Source organism: Mauremys reevesii, linkage group 1 (genome assembly GCF_016161935.1).
Source record: "Mauremys reevesii isolate NIE-2019 linkage group 1, ASM1616193v1, whole genome shotgun sequence".
NCBI classification, from domain to species: domain Eukaryota; kingdom Metazoa; phylum Chordata; order Testudines; family Geoemydidae; genus Mauremys; species Mauremys reevesii.
This window is the reverse complement of record NC_052623.1, coordinates 281,984,463-282,008,283: the sequence shown is the minus strand read 5'-3', so window position 1 is coordinate 282,008,283 and position 23,821 is coordinate 281,984,463. Positions and strand designations below refer to the sequence as shown.

The 23,821-nt window shown below is 37.3% G+C and overlaps 1 protein-coding gene across 5 annotated transcripts in view; it reads right to left on the bottom strand.

Annotated features, from left to right (window-relative positions):
* Positions 1-23,821, bottom strand: part of ATP2B1 (ATPase plasma membrane Ca2+ transporting 1) — a 103,691-nt gene that overhangs the window by 11,664 nt on the left and 68,206 nt on the right. For all 5 annotated transcript variants that reach the window (XM_039496996.1, XM_039496999.1, XM_039496995.1 and 2 more), the window contains exons 6-17: positions 23,582-23,719; positions 19,791-19,829; positions 19,101-19,262; positions 15,993-16,207; positions 14,029-14,271; positions 10,543-10,784; positions 8,082-8,319; positions 6,681-6,860; positions 6,493-6,580; positions 6,107-6,213; positions 547-738; positions 87-300 (exon numbers count right to left, since the gene is read on the bottom strand). In XM_039496996.1, the coding sequence (XP_039352930.1) occupies positions 87-300; positions 547-738; positions 6,107-6,213; positions 6,493-6,580; positions 6,681-6,860; positions 8,082-8,319; positions 10,543-10,784; positions 14,029-14,271; positions 15,993-16,207; positions 19,101-19,262; positions 19,791-19,829; positions 23,582-23,719 (2,058 nt within the window). The remainder of the gene's footprint in view (positions 1-86; positions 301-546; positions 739-6,106; positions 6,214-6,492; positions 6,581-6,680; positions 6,861-8,081; positions 8,320-10,542; positions 10,785-14,028; positions 14,272-15,992; positions 16,208-19,100; positions 19,263-19,790; positions 19,830-23,581; positions 23,720-23,821) is intronic.

Below are 23,821 nucleotides of genomic sequence, written 5' to 3'. Positions count from 1 at the left end.
CAGGATTAACATGACTAAAATTGAAATGCCATAATAAATTAGCTTTGACTTCTAGAAAATGAGCAAAGCTTTTATAATATTCTTACCAGCAAACAGGAGTGTAAAGACTACCACAAGTTGATAGACTGCATGACCCAAAATATTCTTCATCATCGTGCGAGAGATCAGAGGTTTATTTCTACCATAAGGTTTCCGCAGCAATAGAGATTCAGTAGGTGGTTCCGTTGCCAGAGCAAGAGATGCTAATGTGTCCATTATGAGATTTACCCACAACATCTGCACAGCTTTAAGTGGAGAATCCTATAAAAAGGATATGTTTCCTAATAGATAACACAATAAATATCCTAGAAATGAACAAGTTGCAGCCATTAAAAAAAACATTTGCTATATGGAAATTTGGTGTATTGCTTTGAAAGAGCAGTACATTCTTTAGAACAGCACACAAAATGATGACTTTGAAAAGATTTCAGTATGCAAGAGTTCAATTAAAGAGGCACATGTTTTCAGATCTTAAATTAGTTGAAACCAGCTACCACCAGTACCTACTTGTGTAATACATGCTCCTGTGAAAGCAACAATTACTGCTACGACATTGACAGTAAGCTGGAACTGAAGAAATTTGGAGATACTGTCATAAACATTTCGTCCCCACATAACTGCTTTAACAATGCTTGTGAAGTTATCATCTGTGAGAATAATATCAGAAGCTTCTTTAGCTACATCTGTTCCAGCAATACCCTGTTAGGAAGAACATACATAGGAACACTGTGAATCAAAACAGAAGGAATAACTGATATCTAGCATAATTACATTTCTACTACACAACTTTCAATTAAGGAGAAGTACACTCTAGAGTATTAGGCATACAATAAACTCACTTTTGGAGAACAAATATTGTTTCTTAAAAAGGTCTGAAGCACAAAATTGAAATGCAAGACTGAAATTTTAACAAGTTAAAGTTACCGAAGTTGATATTATTTAAAAGTTATCAAGAAGATACAAAAGTTGAAGAAATACTTCACTGAGGCAGGTACCAAAGGATAAACACATTTTATATGCTCAGATTAAGCTCTTGTGCTCAAACAATAAATCATCCTTTTGTTTAGTTTAAGCATCTCTTCAGTTTTTAATTTGAACCATTAGATAAACCTGACCTCTTGACATGGTTAAAAACAAAAACAACCAGATGTAACTGCATTGAGGAAACAGGTTTTTTTTGTTTTTTGTTTTTAAAGCAGGTGAATAGCTTGGGCAATCCAATAAAGAAATTATAAAAGTTAAGGTAGTTTTCCCAAAGTTTTATTTCACTGCCCAGTTAACTTATTCTCTCAGATTATCTTTACTAAATGCTTGGTTACAGGAACAGTCCGTTTCCTACCATGTATACCAGCACAAAATTTCAAGATAGTGATGATCAATTGCTGTTTTAATTAAAGCAGGAGTCTGCAGAGAAAGCCGGAGCCTTTAAACCTAGTGTCTTTTTTATTTCATTCATCATTTGTTGGCAATGGATTAGCAATCTTGGAGGAAAAAAAACAAAGAACAAACACCCACATCCTCAGTATACTAGAGATTCATGGTCCATAGTGCTTCTCCTGATAAGACTCAGTCATGATTTTGCTATAATTTAAGTACTACTCATGCTCTGCCATGCCCATTGTAAAACTGTCCCTGTAAAGTATATCACAGAAATATAAAGTATAGTTTATAAACTGAAGTGAGCTGTAATCTGTCTATGGTGTAGTAATATTTAAAAGGAGCCTCTCTAAAGGTGCTGCACAGGTAAAACAACTACAGAGTCTCAATCAGAGCAGAAACTTTCTGCTCTCATTTTCGAAAGAACATAAAAGGTGAAATAATTACACAAAATAATGACAGACTTGTCTGTGTGGTTTCTCGTTATTGAGAAAATACACAGACATTTATTATCTAAGTTTATGTGGCTCCCCAACCAGCATGGTTGGTTGAAATGGCTTAAGTACAGTAATACTATTAAGTCTTTCTGAGCCACCAGATAGTGCAGTGGTACAGTACTGCAGCTTGTGCTCCAAAATCTAGCTGATTTATATGGGTTGACAGAAATTAACTTCATATGATTAGAAACAATGCACCTTTTGGAAGAAACTTTTGTTTTATAATAGAGAATGCTTCTCTGCAAAAAAACAGAAAAATAAGTGTGCATGTATATAAGGCATAAGCATTGGGTAATGAGGGCCTTGAGATATATTTAGTTAACCTTTTATAATTTAAAAAAATCCCATTGGAGGCTAAATTATGTTTTATAGATTTCAAGGAAGATTATATGACTATACCCCTCCCCCACTGAATGCAAGATACTGGACCCGCTGGTAGCAATATTTAAATGATATTCATTTGTGCAAGCACTCTTTTGCCAGGAAGTCAACTCCCAGTGTCAAGAAATTAAAAATACATAGGCCACAATACTGGTATATATCAGTTTAATAAAAATCTCAATTCAACATTTAAAATTCATAAAATTCAGATGGCTGGAGAATGTCATACCAGAAACCATTATAGATGCAACTGTGCTTGTTTTAGTCAGAGGAAACAGACCCGATGCTTGTTTTAGTTAGAGGAAAAATAGTATTTTTCACATGTTGGCATCAATACAATAGTAAGCTATGCTCCTGAAAAGTGCTAATTGAGACTGGTATATGAGTTATTATTGTTTTGCTTTCCCAAGTGAAGCTTTACTGTCTACGTATCTGCTTCTGTTCTAGGAAAAATGCATCCATGTTAGCTTCAGCATTTAAAAAAAAAATCCCTAAAATAAGAAAGGTTCAGGATCTTGTAACCAATCCGCCTGACACCAAATTCCACAGAGATAACGTGGTGTACATTCTTATCTTCAAGTTGGTGTCAGAATTCCACCTTGACAAGTAGCCAGAAAAAACAGAAGAAACTTGAACTCAAGTCTAGGTGCTTAAAAGGAGGTATCAGTTTTGTATGGACCGCATTAACATCTCATGATTGAGGAAAGTTTTAAAATTAACCCTCCTTGTAACTCAAGTAATTTCAAGTGTAGGGGAGAGCACTATCATCATCTAGTGCATTCGAATTCCAGGAATCCACTTATGTTCTCCACAGCCTTACTCAACTGCAATCCCATGCCTCTCTTGTAAGACCTTGGAACAATTAATTTTTTTTACATTAAGTTAATGTAAAATGAATTGTCTTCCTAATATCAGAGGAGTAGCCATGTTAGTCTGTATCCACAAAAAACAACAAGGAATCTGGTGGCACCTTAAAAACTAACCGATTTATTTGGGCATAAGCTTTCGTGAGTAATGTGTGTCAGTATATTTATGCCTGCATCTGTAACTTTCACTCCATGCATCTGAAAAAGTGGGGTTTTTTTTACCCACAAAAGCTTATGCTCAAATAAATCTGTTCGTCTTTAAGTTGCCACCGGACTCCTTGTTGTTTTTGTCTTCCTAATGTGAAAGTTAATTAAAATTACTGTATATACTCATTTGTTAGCCCGTTCGTTTATAAGCCAACCCCAAAGATAGTAAGATAAAAATAGCAAAAAAACTGTATGACCCTTTCATAAGCGGACCATATATTTCAGGGGTTGCCAAAACTTTGGCTCCTGACCTGTTAGGTTAAGCCACTAGCGTATCTGGACGTTTTGTTTACCTGGAGCGTTCACAGGCATGGAGCCCCTCAGCTCCTAGTGTCCACAGTTTGCCATCTCCAACCAATGGGAGCTGCGCCCAGAGGGAGCCGAGGGGCTCCATGCCTGTGAATGCTCTAGGTAAACAAAACAAGAATTTAGATATTCAATTAAAATGATTCCATAGTGTTTAAAATTATCAAATTTTGTAGAATCATTTATAAGCCAACCCCTGCTCCTTGATGAGTCACTTTTTTACCAAAAATATTCGGCTTATGACCAAGTATATACGGTAGTTAATTATAAACAACTGAACATAAAGTTGAAGCTAGAAAAATGTTCACAGAAAGATGAAATAGGTGCCAAATAAAGAAGGATGTCAACCCCAGACATAGAAAATAATCGAGTAGTTTCACATGACAATATGAAGTTACTTTATCTTTTAGAGCATTAACATAGTTTTAGTCAAAGGGTACCAACGAGAAGTCCTAGAAAGTAACTTTTTTTTGGTTTATCCACAGAATAGGTACAATATGAAGAATTAGTTCAGTCTCCCTGCCCATTCAAATCCTTATTCCTTTTCACAAATGCATCCAACAAGGGCCTATAATATTAGTCAGAGCTAAAATTAAAAATTGGATTTGGGAGCCCAACTTTTCAGCTCCTGTTTTTGAAAATCACCATTGGGTGTTATGTAGTCAGTCAACTGGAGACAGAGACCAAACTCATCAAGTAGATTAAACATCCATCAGGTAATAATGAATTCCAATCATTAACCTGCGATAGACATATGATAGGGAGTTTTACCTATATTAGTTAATCCTGATATATTCAAAATTAATATCTGACTCAAAACAGGCTTGGAACTTTCTAATAAGCTATGGAAAATTCATCTTGGAGAATTTAAGGTTGCAATCCAGCTGCTCTCTACCCTCTCAGGATCTAGCCAGACAGGTACAATTACCAGATTCTAATATAAAGAGATGCCTGAATTTGGATGACGCAGGTTGAACAGAAAGGGTCCCACTATATTGGAAATCTCAATGGCCAATATACGTGGGAACAAAATTAGTCTAATACTGTGGGATTATCAGGATCATGTAACCCATACCTCCTCTCCATTCTTTAAGGTCAGCATACTTAAAGCCAACAATTTAGTGCGCTCCCACTCAGTAAGATCAAGCAATTGTAATGCACTAAGAAACGGAATAGTACAAGCACTTGGCAAGATACTGCCCAGTCCCATACGTCAAGCTTTCCCAACAGAAGAAGATCTCTTTCCTTTCTTGTTGATGTCGTGGTCCAACTAATTCAAATCAGACCACAGTTTTGGGACACTACCTCTGAAATCTCCACCTGGTGCATCACAAATGTATTTGTTTTCTGGAAGTTTCTAAAGCTTGGACTACTATAGGGAAGCAGCTCACCAAGTATAGAAACCTTTTTGTATGATCTCCCAGCCAAGATCTGATGCATATGGTCACTTGGACAGGAGGATTTTGAAAATTCAGAGTTTAAGCTATGATTGATATAGGATTGCAGAAATTTATTCATAGATTTTAAAGCCAGAAGGGACAACTGATCATCTAGTCTGACCTTCTGCATAATGCAGGCCCATAGAACTACCCTGAAATTATTCCGGTTTGAATCAGAGCACATCTTTTAAAAAAAGAGCATCTTGGAGGGGATTTGTTAAACGGATGCAATCAGAGTCTGTGGCCCAAGACCTGGTCTCTGTTCTTTGAAGGTGCTTCCAGATGCAATGGGCCATGGTCTCTACAAAACACTGCTCTGACTGGAGATCCAACATCCTTCTGTATCTGATACTTTTGTGAGGAACTGGAAGCTCTGAGCGTCCAAAAACTCATTTAACTTTTCACTTCTAACAGGTCACTTTTAGACAAAATTATAAAATAGAGATCAATAAAGTGCTGGAGGAAAATATCTGTGATAAATTTTAGAAATAATTTTTTTCTTCCAGTCAAAGCTGCAACAGGCTATGTTGTTGATCTAAGATTATTTCTATAGAAAACCAATTGCAAACAAACATTGACCATCTCATTTTAGGCATTTTGACTGAATTTCATGACAAAAGGAGCAGAAGAGGTAGCAATGAACTTCTGCATAAAAACAGTTTGATTTGTAATTATTAAAACTGATGGGAGACGAATGCTTTTAAGTAGATTTCATTCAACATCTTATGAGACAAGAACACACCTCCATTCTCTACAGCTGAAAACCTGAACCTTAGGTTAAAAGGTAAGGAAGTCTGAAGAAAATAGAGTGTGGGAAGCGGTAGCTGTCAATGCTACTTCTGGTAGCTCAGCGGGCTACCAAGCTACAAGCAAATTTGTTCAGCTTTGTCAATTCACATGACACAACAAGAAAGATTGATACTTTAGCTAAAAAAGCCTAAAAAAACCAAAGTTAATTTTTAACCACTGAAAGTAAAGAGACTAGCGTCCATACCATGGCAAAGCCAACATCTGCTTTCTTCAATGCTGGACCATCATTAGTGCCATCTCCAGTTACAGCTACAACTTGTCTCTGCTCTGAGACAGTGCTGTCAATTATACCTAAAATGAAAGCAAACAAATTTGAATTTCAGTATTGGTAATAACAAGTTTGTGGGGCAGCCTGACTGTAGTGCTCTGTGTTTATGCACAATACTTGGGTCAGATGGGCCAAGTACTCCTTCGGTGAAAGGACTGGGATGTGAGACATGACCTCAGGTACAGAGCTCATCCAATTTTAACAGACACAGTGGGCAAGCTTAATTTAGTTTTTAAAAAGCCTGAGCCCGGTAAAAACTTGCATTTTGAATTTTTGAAACATTGAATGAACATGCACTTTACCTTTTACCAATGTGTGTTTGTCCGTGGGTGAAGATCTTGCAAGCACACGAAGCTTTGGCCAAATCTTATCTATTCGCTCTTGCTCTATCTGTACAAAGAATGCAGATTAGTTATACTGTGCAAGTAAAATACTAGCAAAGACAAATGCAAACCTACAGAAAAAACAAAACAAAACAAAACAGACTCACCTCTCCTTTTTCATTACGTATTCGTCTGTTGAAGTCTTTCCCCTCTAGGCATATGAAGTCTTCACCAGGATTCAAAATGCCACATTTTGAAGCAATAGCACGAGCAGTGTTAATGTTATCACCAGTGACCATACGCACAGTTATACCAGCACGCTGGCATTTTTTTATTGCATCTGGTACCTGTTTATGCAAAAAAAGCTTGTTATTGTAGTTTTCATATTGATTGCCTAGTACTTGTCCTAGCACCACCAAATAAAGTAATGGGTGATTACAGTAATAGGAATTTGGCCCTCCAAATTCCAGTACTGAAAAAAGATGCACTGTATTCTTGACATGACCCACAGTAACACAATGTGACTGTATGGCCACCTCTAGTACTGGACTGCATAAAGAAGTTTACAAGTATTCCACTGCCTCTGAGATAATGGCCTTAGCCTCTGCCTCAAGTAGTAGAGGTCCTTCAGTTCAATCCTCAACAGCTGACCCAAGCAAAGCTGGTGTTCTAACATCAATAATTCACATGTCCTTGCAGAGACTTCTTTTCCCCATAAAATTTAATTTTCAAACACATTTATTTTCTTTTTAGTTATTACTTAAAGAGCTTCTTCTGTTGGATACCCGCAAGTGACCATTATTGTGTATTTCACTATCAGACTTTCTGCAGTGCACCACTATGAAATAAATCGTATACTTTGCAGATATTTAAAGAGCCATATGCCACGTTAGTAAGCTCTGGTGTTAAGGTTTACAAAAACAAATACCAGTATTGTATTCTCTGCGTGTTTTATGATTTTGCCATTGTTTCCAATTGTCAGTACGCTAGAGTTGGTAGTGCTCACTTTTGGGATAGCTCTGTGGTTTGAGCATTGGCCTGCTAAACCCAGGGTTGTGAGTTCAATCCTTAAGGGGGCCATTTAGGAAACTGGGATAAAAGTCTGTCGGGGGATTGGTCCTGCTTTGAGCAGGGGGTTGGACTAGATGACCTCCTGAGGTCCCTTCCAACCCTGATATTCTATGATTGGACTCAAATCCCACAGAATACAATGGCCAATATTTGGTCCTAAATAATGTGCAAATTTGTGAATGCATTACTACTGAGTGCTTACTGATTGTTCCATTTGCCTTCCAGGCCATTGTAGAGGGCTACAGGAACACACTGGCAATATGAAAGTCTTAATTATTTATAGTCTCCATCTATGACACTTTCACTAGGTTCCTGGACCACCTTTCATCACATAAGCAACATTAAATCTTAAGCACAGTAAATAAATGAGACTGTCTTTTGGCAAACAGTCCTGTAAAGAATGTCAAGAATCCAAATGCCTAACAAATTGATATAGGTGAAGATTTATTTTAGCAAAAATAGTTTAACAGTTACAATGAATTCACAGTTCTTCCTACCTCAGGCCTCACAGGATCTTCAATCCCTACAACAGCAATGCATGTAAGACCAGTGACAATATCATTTTCATTGTCCCACTCTGGCTCAGGTTCTCCTGCTGGGAAGTCTCTGAATGCTAGACATATAGTTCTGAGTCCCTCAGAGGCCATAGGTTCAATCACAGTTTTTATAATATCATCACGGTCCCTAGGTCTGAATGCCTTTGGTTCACCATTAGCACTCAATATTTTGAAGCACCTAAAAAAAGAATGGAAGAAGTGACTAAATACCAAATAAAGGATTCAGTTTATGGTAAGATTCAGAACCACGTACTTAAACACCTGATAAAATGAAATTGTAATGCTTGCAGGTATAAACTAATCATTTTCCTCAAAGGACAAATTTTTTCAGTCCCTCCAAAAGGCAAAGGAAAGTGGTGTCAATCTTACATTAACTCCCCCTCATATAAGCACTAGATTTTGCAGGCGCTTAAAATGGCAGAAATTGAAAGTTAATATATTTGTTTGTCTGTCTATTGTACTTCTGTGTTTTATGTTCAGTGAGAGATGGACAGTGGGGTGCTCCACAGCACAAGACAATGCCCAAAAGCAGCAGCAGCTATGGTGGATGAGAGAGCATAAACTAACATTACCTTCAAAGAATGAAAACTCTCTAAACTGGTATTTAGATAATGCTCACTCTGACCAGCTGAGTCTAAGAAATTTAGCTTTGAGCAATTTGAGAACTAGGCCCAATGTTTTACATGGTACAGGAGTAGGATTTAAAATCAATTGTGCTTATCAATTTATATGGTACTTAATTTAGTCTGTCACCAAAATATCTGCCTGCAAGACATCAGACCAAACCACAGTGATTTTAATCAAGGTTTTAATAAAAATGATATTTCTAAGATTAGCTTCAGACTTGTTATTTTTGCAAGTCTGAGTTTTACACCTGTTTTTTCTTGTGTTCAAGCTATACCCTTCCCCTGGGTGCCCTTGTGTTTTGAATTGTCTGTATATATTGTCAGTAAAGTTGGTAGTGAGTTGATAAATGTTTAGCAGTAAACAAGTGACCTCTCCCTACCCACAGCAAGTAAGCAGTGTAGTCATTAGTAAGGCAGTGCCAACAATCTGTAAACTGAACTACAAGTTCTCTTTAGACAGACTACAAAAGAGAGCATTGCAATAGCCCAAAAGCAGTTTATCACTTCATAGGTTTATTCTTTCATCTCTTGAAATACTTGAATATAGCACAAACTGATCCAAATGATATGGTAAAAAACATTCACTAAAATCAGCAGGTAATTTGTTTCAGAAAGTAGTAAGTTTAGAGGACCTGACTAATGAGGAAAGAAATATTAGGTGTATTTTTGACAGTAGAAGAGTTTGATTTCTCATTGCCAGGAAATACAAAAATGTGTTTCCTCCTCACGCAAAGCACTAAAAAAAAGAAACACTATTTAAAACTTCAAATACATTGCAATGCAGTACAATATACAATAACTTCAGAAGCATAAGAAAGATGCTTTTTTAAATATTAAGTAATAATTACATACAACTGAGTAGATGTGTTAACATTCTAAAGTACCAAATGACTCAACCATTCCCCACCACCATTATAGCCAAAATATGAATTTCAGGTGTCCCAACAAGCATATAGGAAAACTATGTTAAATTCTTAAAAGGCCGAGATCTAAAAACTACACATTTAACTCCACACTTGTCAATAAACAAATAGAACATTCACAAACTACCTCATGATTTGTTGAGACTAGAAGCAAGGTAAAGAAGGAAAGATGCACAATTGTTGTATATTTAAATATTATTAATTTTTTTATTACTCAAACAAAAGCTATGAAGCAGTCAAATCACAATTTTGTAATGTTTGTAATGGTTTGTTGTTTCTATTTCTGTCTAGCAAGCATTTTGGGCAGTGGTTGTCTCACATATAGAGAGAGTTCCCACTTTGCTTGAGCCTAAAATCATAGCACTGTGGTTGTGATTAGCCTTCTGCTCTGCCCACTTACCGGCTTCCTATCTCAAAAGCCAATTCAGAGTTTGCTTAGGCATACGAAGAAGCGTGCCATTACCTGAACCACACTTCAACTTCTATGCAAGTTTTCCCTCTTCTGCAATGTAATTATAGGGAAGCAAAAGGGAAAAGAGAAACCTACTTTACTGTTTTCCTGCTTCACTGAAACAGGAAAAAGCAGTTGTGTGAAAAAGGCAAAATATAGTAAGAGAAGCTCTCAGGATAGTAGGAAACAAGTCTTTGTTACAGCTGGTTGTCACCTTCTTGACTAACAGGAGAAAGGAGTATATCCCAAAATATGCACTGGTGGCAGCCAATACATAGAAGAGCCAGTACTTTTGCATGGTATAGTTTAACAGTTTTACTGTTCTCAAATGGAAAGATAAAAAAATTATCTGATTAGTTTGTCAATTACATGTACATAACATTTAAAAAAATTAATCTTACTTTTTAAGAACTATCTCAGAGGCACCCTTGCTGAATATCCGAAAACTGCCATCAGAATTTTTTAACACCGTACTCATTGATTTTCTGACTGAGTTGAAGGTGTATACTTTGTACAGTGCCTCTTCTGGTATTTCATTTCTTACGTCCTGATAATCTCGTTTTAAATCCAGAAGCAATCCTAGCAAGGCACATTCTGTTTTATTACCAACATGACGTGGTAGGCCACCTTCTTTTTCAGGAGGCTGTAAACAAAAAAAAGATGCAATTCTATTCTCGTTTGCAGAATACAGTACTCCATTATTAGAGTAGCAGAAGTGAAGTTATTACCATCCTAGAACCAGATATACCCCACTTATTAATTGCTGAATTTGTAAATCAAAGTCACTTATTACAAGTGTTAAAAAATCTGTTTTTATAAATGCCCTGATCAAAGTGAAAAGAAATCAGCAGCTTTCATAAATTGTAAGCCAGGACGGGACCAATTATGATTGTTTAGTCAGACATCCTGTAACAGGTCAAGGAATCCCACCCAACAGTTTCTACATCCGATCCCATAACTTCTGTTCAAGTGACAACATCTTTATGGAAAGATATCCAACTTTTGATTGAAGACTACAAATGACAGAATCCCCCACAAAGGCAAATTGTTCCAATTCTTAATTGCCCTCATTGTTAAAGTTATTTCTAGTCCAAATTTGTTTAATTTCGGATTCCAAAAATTGACTCATTATGTCTTCTTCTGATAGATTAAAGAACCTATTACTATGAAATCTCTTCCCCTTGTAGGTACTTGTAGGCCATGATGAAGTCACCCATTAACCTTAAGTCTGATTGTAAGGCATATTTTACAGAGCTCAAACTATTTTTAGCTCTTTTCTGAACGCTTTCCAACTTTTCAGCATCCTTTTTGAAGTGCTGACACCAGAACTGGATACCATATTCCAATAGTGATCCCACTAATGCCATATATAGGGACAGTACCACCTCATTATTCCTACTCACCATTTTTCTACTTATACAGCCAAGGATAAAAAAGAATGGCCATACCAATGGTCTGTCTAGTCCAGGATCCTGTCTTCCAACAGTGGCCAGTGCCAGATACTTCAGAGGGGATGAACAGAACTGGGCAACTGTTGAGTGAACCATCCCATGTCATCCAACCCCGGCTTCTTGCAGCCAGAGGTTTAGGCACACCCAGAGCATGGGGTTGCGTCCCTGGCCATCCAAACTAATAGCTACTGATGGACCTATTCTCCATGAACTTATCTAATTCCTTTTTGAACCCGGTTATACTTTTGGCCTTCACAACATAATCATGGAACTTGTTGCCAGGTGAACTGCATTATGTGACAAAGTTTGCCCTCTTAGCTACAGGACTGCACTGTAAGTTCATGTTCAGTTTGTTACCCACCAAAATCCCTAAATAATTTTAGGAGTCATTTTCCACCCCCCACTTTCGCAAGACACACTGCTGAATCTTTTAATTATGATCTACATTCTTTATTCCTAGATGTAGGATCTGGCATTTGGCTGCGTTAAACACACATGGTGTTCAAATGAGCCCACCTTATCAAGCCATCTAGGTTAGTCTGTATTACACCGATCTATTCCCATCGTTATTTACCACTCCACCAATGTGTGTCATCTGCAAACTTTACCAACTTCTTTATATATCCTCCCACATTGATTGATTAGCACTGAGCCAATGCCAGATCTCTGCTGGACTCACTAGAAACACCTCCAATTGGTAGAAGATACCTCATTTAAAATTTTTCATATCAGTTAACCCATTTTATGTTGATTTTTGTAGTGCTTTTAAAAAAATAAAAAAGTCTTTTCCAAGTTTTTCCGTTAGTTGATGCCAGCTAGCCTAATATATAGTTAATATATTCTGGACAAAATTTGCCTATTCAAATTAGAAGACATTCTCTTGCAGATTAACATGACACATAACATTAACAACTTCAACAGGCAAATGGTTTAGTATTTTTCACAAATTCTAGAATATTAAGATACTAGTGAGTTAAAAATTGTAGCTTGGATCTAGACACGGTATTGTGATGCCTCTTCTCTGTAAGGTGTTTTTTGGGGGGTGAGGAAAGTCAGGGGTACCACTGTTACTGGATATAGCAAAAGGCTTAGAGCAACTTTCCTTTTTACAGGTATAGTAACACTAATATTCATCATATCGTCTGACGAAGTGGGTATTCACCCACGAAAGCTTATGCTCCAATACATCTGTTAGTCTTTAAGGTGCCACAAGACTCTGTTGCTTTTTACAGATCCAGATTAACATGGCTACCCCTCTGATACTTGATTCATAAGGGTTGTTTCCTACTATTTCTACAAAAATCACTCTTCCCGTGCAAGCATATTATAGGTCCTGAACCATCTGCACAAGAGAAATTGGAGCAACACATGTTCTTGGAATGAACCTCAGTACTGAGCCACTCATATGCACCTAGTGTACTCTTACTGGATATTTCTCTCCGTTCTGTCTACTTTCTGAAAATTTTCACCAATTTTCCCTACAGGTAGCAAACATTTTTCCACAGAAAAAGCTCTAATTTAGCTGTATATTGTAGAGTTGATATTCCCTAACATATAGATGGGTACTGGCAAACTTATGTAATTGGCTGGAGTATTTAAGGCAAGTAAGCCATACTCTGCTATATGCTTCACACTTTGTCTACTCAGAAAGAAACCTCAATATTTTTCCTTATTATATATGGCATGTAATATCTCCTGAGATCATGATTGGTGGTGTGTATAGGAATCAGGTAAGTGGATCCCACTATTAAACTGCTAGACAAAAGTAAACTAAAAAGAGTGCAATATTTATACTGAATATCAAGTTGTGCAATAGATTTGTGATACCAGGTACTGAACTATTCATTTCACAAATGCTCAACATAATGAAAAGGAATCAAGTTATGAACAGTGATGGATATAATTGACCCTTAATCTATGCACTTATTCTACTAACATTACATTATCCAGGAATAAAAACTGATTAAATGAAGCCACTATTTGTACTTGCATTTTTCATTATAGCTAGTGAACACACTATACTGCTCTCACATGTTTATATTGTGGTAGCACCCAAAATGTGCTAGATGCTTTCCAAACAGAGGAGACAGCCCCTAGCCTGTAAAACAAAATCCATAAGTTCATCTAAGAATTAGGTATTATAAGCAAGTCAGCTTCTTGAAGAATGCATTTCTGAATCACCAGTTCAAAGAAATGCCAACTGTAAAATAAGCCAGTATGTGTGTTTTGAATGGTTCCCAAACCAAGTGAAATATTGTGGTGTCCTAAATTACAGTAAGGTTAAAAAGGTACCTCACCCTTAACTCAGTTTATACACATTTAAATCAGCTAGCTGATGGTCAAACATGACCATTATTTGTACAGGGCTTTTTTTAGAACTAAAGATGAATGGCTTTTTATTTTTACTATTGTATAAAAGTAAGGAAATTCACTTACCAGTATTTTGGAAGTATAAGCACAATTAACAGAAATTCCTGTTACAAGATGAGCCAGAGTTTTCTCAGGAATAGCATCTGGTTCTGGAATTTTTTTATAATGTTTTTCACTGACAAAAGCCTGCACCACTGTCATTCTGTTCATGGTCAATGTTCCAGTTTTATCTGAGCAAATGGCTGTTGCATTGCCCATTGTTTCACAAGCATCCAGGTGTCTCACCAAATTATTATCTTTCATCATTTTCTATTAAGAAAAAAAAAGCAAATATGAACATCTAGCTGCCACCACCACCACCAGTGCTTCAACTTTCAAAACTTCTGACTTTTTAAGTATTGATCTTCAGAAAGCGCTAATACCTACCTGTAGAAGGGCAGGCCTCTTTAAAAGGTGTCTCAGGTTGGCAACCCAAATACTGACATATACAAACTCAGAAAATTCACACCCAAATATACCATGCTACAATAAACTGCATTTTAAACATGTCTATTAGAGCCAGAGTCCATATTCTGCTGCATTTGTATGTCAAACTCAGGTGAGTAAGTAGTAACATTCCAGCGAATTACTCAAGGTGAGATCAGCTGTATCGCTACACTAAAAGAATCTGGGATCTAAGCAGACCACTTCTAATAAAAGACATTTTGTTTAGCATCTACTCCTGACTGATCAACCGGAGATAAATATTCAACTGTTTCCAAAGATGAATGTCTCTGCTGTAGGAGACCATTGCATTACAACTGCCTTTTTTTTTTTTTTTTTTTTTAAAAAGAGGGTTGTGGTGGGGAACAACAGACATAGGGAGGTTGAGCCCTTTCTCGATTAGCATACAACTTAAATACTTCAGCTTGCATTAAAGGGTGCTCTCCATTCATTGACTGGAAAGCAAGACAGAACTACTTTGTTACCTTTTTTTTTTTTTTTAGCTTAAAGGCCAACTATTCAGTCATCTTAGAATTTTAACAAAAAATAGTCAGAACATCACACAAATTTTATTTAAAATGTTTCAAGTAAATCAGTGAAGTTTGACTATTCAAGAACAGAAATATGTGATAATGGACTGAACAGCCAAGAGAAACAGACCAGATGGTGCAGAAAAGTAGTGCATGAGTTTCGCCTATAGACATTCGTTCAAACTCCTAGTTTCAATCATTCTAGCTCCCAAAAGGCAGTTAAATGGGCTATAGGTCTTGAATACCAATGCTGCTGCAAGTTGCAATAAAGGTACATTAGCAGAGCTGTATGAAAAAGCAGCACACAGTCACTGTTTGCACTATGCCAATCTCAAAGCACTGTTCAGCCTTTCATTATCACTACTGTATTGGAAGAAAATAAAGAAATCTAAGAATCTGAAGTTTACCAAGGTAGCAGATACCTTGTACTAGATAGTAGGCTCTAGATATTCTGCAATATTGACTCAAAAGTAGGGGAAAACAATGAACTGGCATGTACCCAAGCAGACTATGAAGGATTATTGCATCATTTTCAGCTTAAATTTACTAATTAGTAATTGCTTATTGGACAAGTGTGTTAGTGGCAGAAAGGGAAGCTTACATAGCTCAGCGCGCAATCCTAACACACACCTTTATTTTAAGTTAATACAAGAGGTTGTGGTATGAATATGACAAGCATACTGGAGTGCTAAAACTATACACACATGCACATATGACAGAAGTTCGTCTATTCCAAGTCCATGCACCAGAACCACTATGCTTCACTTCATGTCAAGTAGACTATTTCTAAGTTTACATTATTCTGCCCCAAGGAACCCCTGACTTATATTAATGCACAGAGGATTAGATACCAACTCGCCACAATGCTTTTTCGTTGTACTGTACTACAGACGAGAATAAGTGAAGAAAGATTCCCTCAGTCTCCAATGAAGACAGTTTAACAGTGTAGAGTTTCCTGTTTTGCATGATTTAGAACTGTTTTATGTGCCCACCTTTAAGCATGATTTCTACACATACCTTTACAGAGTAAGCCAGTGAAATAGTGACTGCAAGTGGAAGACCTTCTGGTACCGCCACCACCAGGACTGTAACTCCAATAATGAAGAACTTCACAAAGTATTGAATATAAATTGGTGTGCATTCAGCAAGCCAAGGTCGCTTCTGAACCCAGAAGGTATCAATTACAAAATACAAGATAAGGATAATGACTGTGATTGCAGACATCAACAAACCTTTTGTTAAAAAGAAAAGGATAAGCAGTTATTTTTAAAAAGAGATACATCTTATCTACAATACAAACAACATCTAAAATAAGATTTAAAAGAAAAAACCACACCCTACCCTCATTTTCAGATTAAATACAAAAATCTGAATGTTATTTAAAATGGGAAAAATAATAAAAATCTTAAACATAAAATTGTAACAGGTAAGTCAGAAGATTTTGATGGTTCTCAAAGCAGTTCTAAACTTAGCTCCCAAACTAACAAATACAATTTTTTATTGGCTAGATAAACTCTTACACTCTATATTAAGGTGCAAGTAACGGAAGAGTCATCACAAAGGTGCAGGGCAAAGCACGTTTGTGACAGACTTATGGGTGAGGGAAGAATTCTCAGGAGAAAGAATAGCACTGAAGATAGCAGGTTGCTCAAGAGGGATGAAAATGTAGAAGACACATTGATATTTCACAACAGGACACTGGTGAGGGCAATTTCAGTGGAGTGAATGGAAGCTAGACTGTAGGGGATCATAATGCTAGTTAGTGAAAATACATTCAAGACAGAACTAGGCAACATATTGATTAAGCATAAAGGCAAATGAAAGGAGAGAGATAGGGAAGTAGATGGAGAGAGAGTTGGGGTCAGAGGGAGAGTTTACACTAGTGGGACAATACCATGCATGCATATAGAAAAAAAAAGTTGCCAGAGGAGTGACTGGAGAAGAGAAGAAATGGGATTAATTTTAGGGACAGAGAGGAGCAGACAGAATTGAGAGAAACAAGGAGAACACTTCAGAGTGAGAGCAGGAGAGTGCAAGCAGAAAGAAGAGGCATGAAAGGATCTCTTTAAAGAAGCTGAAGATAAATAAAATCCCTCTTCTTAGGTTAACAAGGGAGTGAAAGGCACAGAAGAAAGTTGTAGTGAGCTGCTCAAATGTGAAGTAAAACATTGTTTAGAAAGAAAAACTTGCATTGAATGCCTGGAGGAAGTGGAATTACATATGAAACACTTCAGTATAATTATTGAATGCAACTCAATGTGAACTCTTTGCACATCAACTTCTAAAAATCTGTTCCCTCCTCTCTTCCAATAAGATAAGCATAACTACGTACATCAAGAAACGACTCCTGTGTTAAATGCCCTATTGCAATAATTTTCATGGTTTTGGTACAATTTTAGGACAATGCAACCATGAGTAGGTCATTTTAGTTTAATCACTTTAAAAATGGTGCACTTTCTAGTTCCTCTTCATAAACATAACAATTAGCCTTCTCATCCCATCAAATAAGCAATTGTTTGCCAAGCATTTATTTAGTCATGTGCTTCTAACAGAGCTGAAACTATGTAGTATATTTTTATTATGGAGACACATTTGTCTTTAAGACCTTTTAAAATAAATCTCTTAATTATTAAAACTAAATATTTAAGATAAATATTGTATTTATGTATATTTATGCCTGCATCTGTAGTTTTCACTCTATGCATCTGAAGAAGTGGGCTTTTTACCCATGAAAGCTTATGCCCAAATAAGTCTTTAAGATGCCACTGGATTCCTAGTTGTTTTGTGGATACAGACTAACACGACTACCCCTCTGATATTTAAGATAAAGTAATAAGGGGAATGAGTGGAAAGAATAGTTGTGTTAGTTTACAATATTAAGAAAATAAAGAGCATATGTAAAAACCTAATTTGTTGGTACACCATCTTTTGGAAGTATCAGATGAAGATGGACATGCAACATGACACTCTATGGATACACCGGCACATGCCACCAACCCAACAAAATAAACCCTAGGAATAACAAGCTGCTCCTGCCTGCCAAAAAGGGTCTGTTCTAAAATTTTAGCTTAGATGATACTAATAGTGATCTTGGAGCTAGTTACTCTCATGCTGATATAACTTGGTTACTGAGCTAGTGCTCTTCAGCTGTATGTCAGGACATCAATCATTAGCATCTAGGAAAGCTCCAAGGTCATTACTAATCAATTTAAGAAAAAAAATAAGCTTCAGTAATGACATTTCACATTTACTTCCCCATTTATTTTGGAAGGGCAGAGTCAAGAATTCAAAATGTCAATTTTAGTAGTAACTTAACTTTACTTGTATCCTATAGCCTCTGTGCACCACCACCACCACCAAAAAAACAAACAAACCCTACACACACAACATGCTTGATTAGAGTGGGAACAGATTCTCAAACCTGAATATACACCAATACACACAAGAAATATCCAGAAAAGAAACAAAAGTAATTGATAAAGATGCCATTGATATACTTTGTGGGAAGAGGAATCAGAGAAGAATGTCTCAATAGTGGGCCCTCTAATAGGACTTTTTCTTCGATCTTCAACAGTGTACGTCAATATTACAAATCCACATTCCCTCTGCTCAGACAAAGGGCAATAGTTCCTACAATCACATTTCTATGTAGTACACTGCCTAGTCAAACATACAGTTTTCCAGGAAAGACATTTGTTGGCATATAATATGCCAAAGTGAGAAGTAGTGTGAAAGGTAGAAATATTTCACAAAATACATCACACACAATCATCTTGGAAACCAAAGTTCTAAAGCTGTACTTTCTAGTATTGTATTCATCAAGAGAAACTACCAATACATTCATTTGATTATACACACAGAGAAAAGCACATGCAGGTCTGTTGTAACTTTTCACGTTACAATTAGTGTATATGTGCTTTTACTTGACTTTGCCATATTTTTTTAATTAAATAAGCCATTGTGACACTAGAAAAGGATCTTTTCCAAAACAAAACAAAAAAAAACCCCTTACCTATGAGTAGGTTATTTCAGAGCAGGGCCACCAGAATATTTCAGAACAATGACACCAAATTTGTTCAGTGTCAAAAACCACAAAAATATGAATTAAAAAAACAAAAAACATACCTGCTTTGCCAATCTGAACTGCTAGCTTTGTAAGTTTGCCTTGTAGAACTGATTTTTCTTTCTTTGGCATGTTTGCTCTCTTCTTGTCTTTCTCATCGCCATCTCCACCATCTTCACTCTTCAAGGGTTGCATTTCCATGGCTGCACCATCTTGAGCTTTGGCTAAGTTTAGAAATGTAGAGAACATATGAATGAATAATTACAAAGTCCAGTCAGACACTGGAATCAGTGTTAGATGCATGTGCTCAGCAATCCCAACTCCCATTAAAATCAGCTTTAGTAGTGTCCTTGAAGCCAGTCATTCCCAGCTGATCAAGAATGTCACCAGTGATCCCTGATCACGTCAAAACTGGCTTCAGGGTCACCACCAGAAATGAATGCTATGCGACCTAGAGGGGCTCAAGTCACTTCTATTTAGGTGTTTAGCCAAGGTTTTTTGGAATTTAACATTGGACACTGTTTGAAAATTTGGGGTGAAATTAGGAAATGTGGGTCTTAATGTTTGCTACTTTTGATTTTAATCATAAGGGACATTTCATATTTGCATTTTTGGGTTAGGTTCTGACAACATTTATCTAGATCTATAATATTTAAACAAACCACTGTATATAGGTGAGGCTGATCAAGATACACAAGCTATTTTCTATAATAGCCACCTCTACAAAAAAAATGTTTTTATTAAATACTTACCTTTGTTGCGGTTCTCAACAGCTCCATCTTGTTTTTTACCTGTCAGGAACAAAAATAAGGAACTGTAATTTTCAAGCTCCATCTCTCTCTCTAACATACAAGCATTAAAAAAATAAGTTGCTCAAGTCTTATTTCTGTAACCTCACATCAATTAACTTCCATTTAAATGTAGGAAATTTGACTGGATACCTAGGAGGAAAAGTAACTTCTTGTGTATTTTTTGTTTTATAATGGAGCCGTCAAGCTATGGGTTAATCATTTAAGTATAAACATCAACTTTGTTAGATCTGCATCTCTCAGCAAAAGAGGTAGCTTAGACGTTCCTGTTTTGAAGTTCAGTCTGTTTACTCCTAGGGAAATTCTGTGCCGAAAAATTAAAAATTCAGCACAAAAAAATTTCTGCGCACAGTATTTCAAATTATGCAAATTTTTTGTCAAAATAACACTACATATTCAAACCAGTTTCAATTATTTGATAATTTATTTCAAAATACTTGTCAGTAAGTACATCTAACAATACAGACAGAAAAATTCCCCCAGATATCCACACCCCTTCTCCCCTCAGATCCCAGCTTCAAGGTCCCCCTTTGCCCAGATATACCCCCTACCACCACCCAGAGCCCAGCTGTGCCCTCCCACCCCACCCCAGACATCCGCTCCTCTACCCCTCAGAGCCCAGGGATCCAGAGGGAGAAACAGCCTGATGCTGGGTCCCAGGCTTGTGTGGAGTTTCCTGTGCGCCACCATCTCCTTCCCCCAGAACGTGCAGGGAACTACACCTTCCAGGAACCCTCTAGCTCCCTCCCGCCTTCTTCCAGTAGTGTCTATGTCCGAGGTGGGCTCTGTCAGGTCCAGCGGGCCACTAGTGGCGGCCAGCAGCACTGCAACCCATTTCTGTGCGGAAAAGGAAATTCTGCACACACAATATTAATTTCTGCAAAATTCTGCATTGTGCAGTGGCACAGAATTCCCCCAGGAGTACCTGTTAGACTGTTACAGCACCAGAACTAGGATTTTTACACTACAGATGCCTCCCCTACATACTGGTGTAGGTATGCCAGCATATCCCTACATACTGGTGTAGGTATGCCAGCATATCCACCTAATGAAGATGCAGCATAAACTGACAGGAATTCTCCTAGCATAGCTAAACACCTCCCATGAATGCTATTAATTATGCTGACAGAAAAATACTCTGTTGAAAAAGCTGGCGGGTTTGCAAGCATAGCTATGTCAGCTAGGCAATGCGATTTTTACACCCCCCCCCCCCCAAAAGCTAACATATCTATGCTACAAAGCTTTGCAGCATAGCTGAAACCTGAGCAGGGAGGTAACTGCCAACACTGAAACCACAAATTTAGTAATGTTTTAGCAACACTGCAGATGAGAGAATAAAGACTCCAATACATACATATTTTGATATTTAGAATCACAAATGCAGGACTGGAAGGGAACTCGATACACTATCTAGTCTAGTCCCATGTACTGTGGAAGGACTAAGTATTATCCTTCTAGACCATCTGACAGGTGTTTTTCTAATCTGTTCTTAAAAACTTCTAGTGACCTTCCCTTTCCAGAGGTATCTGTTAGGACAGTCTTATTTCTTAATGTCCTGTCTACATAGACATGGCAGACTACTTTTGAGTAACAGTTTTGTGTCTGGTCATTTGCCATATAAGAGAATTTCATTAGTGGTATCCACAAAGGTTTTTGACAATCTGCAACAAAATGGCCACCCGGGCAAATATGTAAAATCTGGATAGTTTCACATCGTGTTTTGTGTTAGGAAAAACTACCTCAGCCCTCCTAGAAGTCAGCTGCAGTGGGGGCAAGATCAAGATCCTAAGATCAATTATTGCAACTGCTATCTTTTTCTATGGGACCACCACTGCTGCTCCCACCTCTCTTTCTATTGCCCTTTCCTCAAAGCGCCAGCATCTCCTGCACCAGCTGCTTGCTTCCTTTCCCCCTTACTTCCCCCCTCCATTGTGAAGGCTACGCAGCTCCAGCTCTCCAAAAAGTGGCTCCCCTCTCTTAAATGAGCAGCAGGTCAGGGGCTGCTTTGCTCTTCACTCATCCACTCATACTGAGAGAGGAGGGGGAAGGAGCTATCAGGGAACACAAGTGCACATTTTCTTACCATTTGCCCAGAAGGACCAAAATTTGGACACTCCTAGTTTAAGGCAACCCATTTACAGATCTGAATACAAGGCTGAACTACACTTCTATAGCTTCTACATACAAAAAATGTTTTAATCAGGACAATGGAAACAAAGCAACTAAATAGGATTTTTAATTGAAAACTGATATGCAATGACACCAAAGCGAGTTTGAATAGGCTTCCAGTACTACCTTTGACAGAAGAATAAGTTATGTTTTCTGCAGAGAAAACCCCCCCACTGGTTACTTCAGTAGTCAAGTCTCTAGTTTAATTCAATAAGCCACACAGCAGTAGTTTCTACTATAAGCCTAAATGTAACTGGGTAGGAGAAAAACTCACCACAGCAATCAACATGTGCCAGACAAAGGCTGACATCCAGTCCATGCTGCTTAGTAAATATGTATTCTAGGTCATTGCCTTGACTATTCTCTTTGCCCTCGAGGGAACCATGACTTTAGTTAAGTGGATCTTTATTTCCACAACCAATGCTGGCTTGATAAATGGTTATTGTCTGAAATTGGAACGGTATCCAGGTTGACACTTAAGCTACAAAATAAAAAAAGAGTCATGATATTTGAATCCTCAGATCTAGGCTGAGGATTTCTCTGCAATTTTGCATTGTGAATGAATTTAGAAAGTGCTGTTTCCAGATTTGAGAAATAGAGATGTTCCTAGTTTTTGAAAGAGCACTCAGATTATATGTAGGGACAAGTCAATATTGAACAAAAGAGCGTTACTTGCCAAAAGGGCTGTCTTGTTCTTTGTCTGCTTTGGCTAATGTGAATTATATCAGAAAGTCTGTGTTAAAAACATAGCATTGAAGGAGGAAGGGAACAGATGCATTAACTCCATGCCAAGGGGTCAATGCTTGTTTGGTTTTTCTTAAAATTTAAAGAATTAGCCTGCTTTACCTGAAGCCTTTGTTGATTTCTAATAGGAGTAAGAAAAGACAGGGTTAAGAGGAGAAAAGATACTCTCTGTGCTGAGCTACCATAAAAAGGTTCCAAAGGAACTGTAATTGCCAAACATATCTTCTGCTACTGTTTTGCTTTAGTAACCCGGACCACCTTTTAAGTTCTGGGGAAGTTTCTAGGATAAGATATGGAGTTGTGTACCTCAAAAAGGAACATGGAATTATTTAAGATAGGAAAAATATAATTAGCCTTTGGCAGAGATCCTAAAACAGAGTATCATCCCAATAAGAATTTATATAGATTATTGTGGAAGGAATATTTTGCTTCAAGTCCTTCCCAACTACCTGGGAAGACATTTTTAGTGAGTGATGTAATGATTAAGGCCCTCTTCTAGGAGTCCTCATGTTTATTTCTGGTACTACTTAGTTCCAATAGCCAGTTGCCAGACCTGAAGTTATGGAAAGAGTCATACAGAGTATAAGGAGTAAGACAACTTTTTCCAAAGAGCTGTTCTCCATTGATTTGTCTTCCTGAGAAGACAGTAGATGCCATGTTGAAAGATTTTTGGCTGCAAGACATTACATGGGAACAGGTGCTCTGCACAGGCCACTGCAGTCTGACTGACCTTGCCAAACAGTACTGATAGGATAGGAGAATATAAACTTTAAAGAACTCTAATATAACATTTTTCAGCCATTTAAAATTTCAATGCTTACTTTTCTTGTCCTTTTTCTCCTTCTCTTTCTCTTCATCATCTCCTCCAGCCCCAAGTAAGGTAAATATAATTCCAGTTTGAGAGTTCACACCTACAGCAGTAACTACCATTCTTCCAGAGCCTTCCATCACATGGGTACCTGAAACAGAGTACATCTTAATACTTTTCCCAGTAAGTGTAAAAGTAGCCAGCTGGCAAAGCAATACAATCAAATGTTATGGTAATTTTTTGGTGGTGGTGG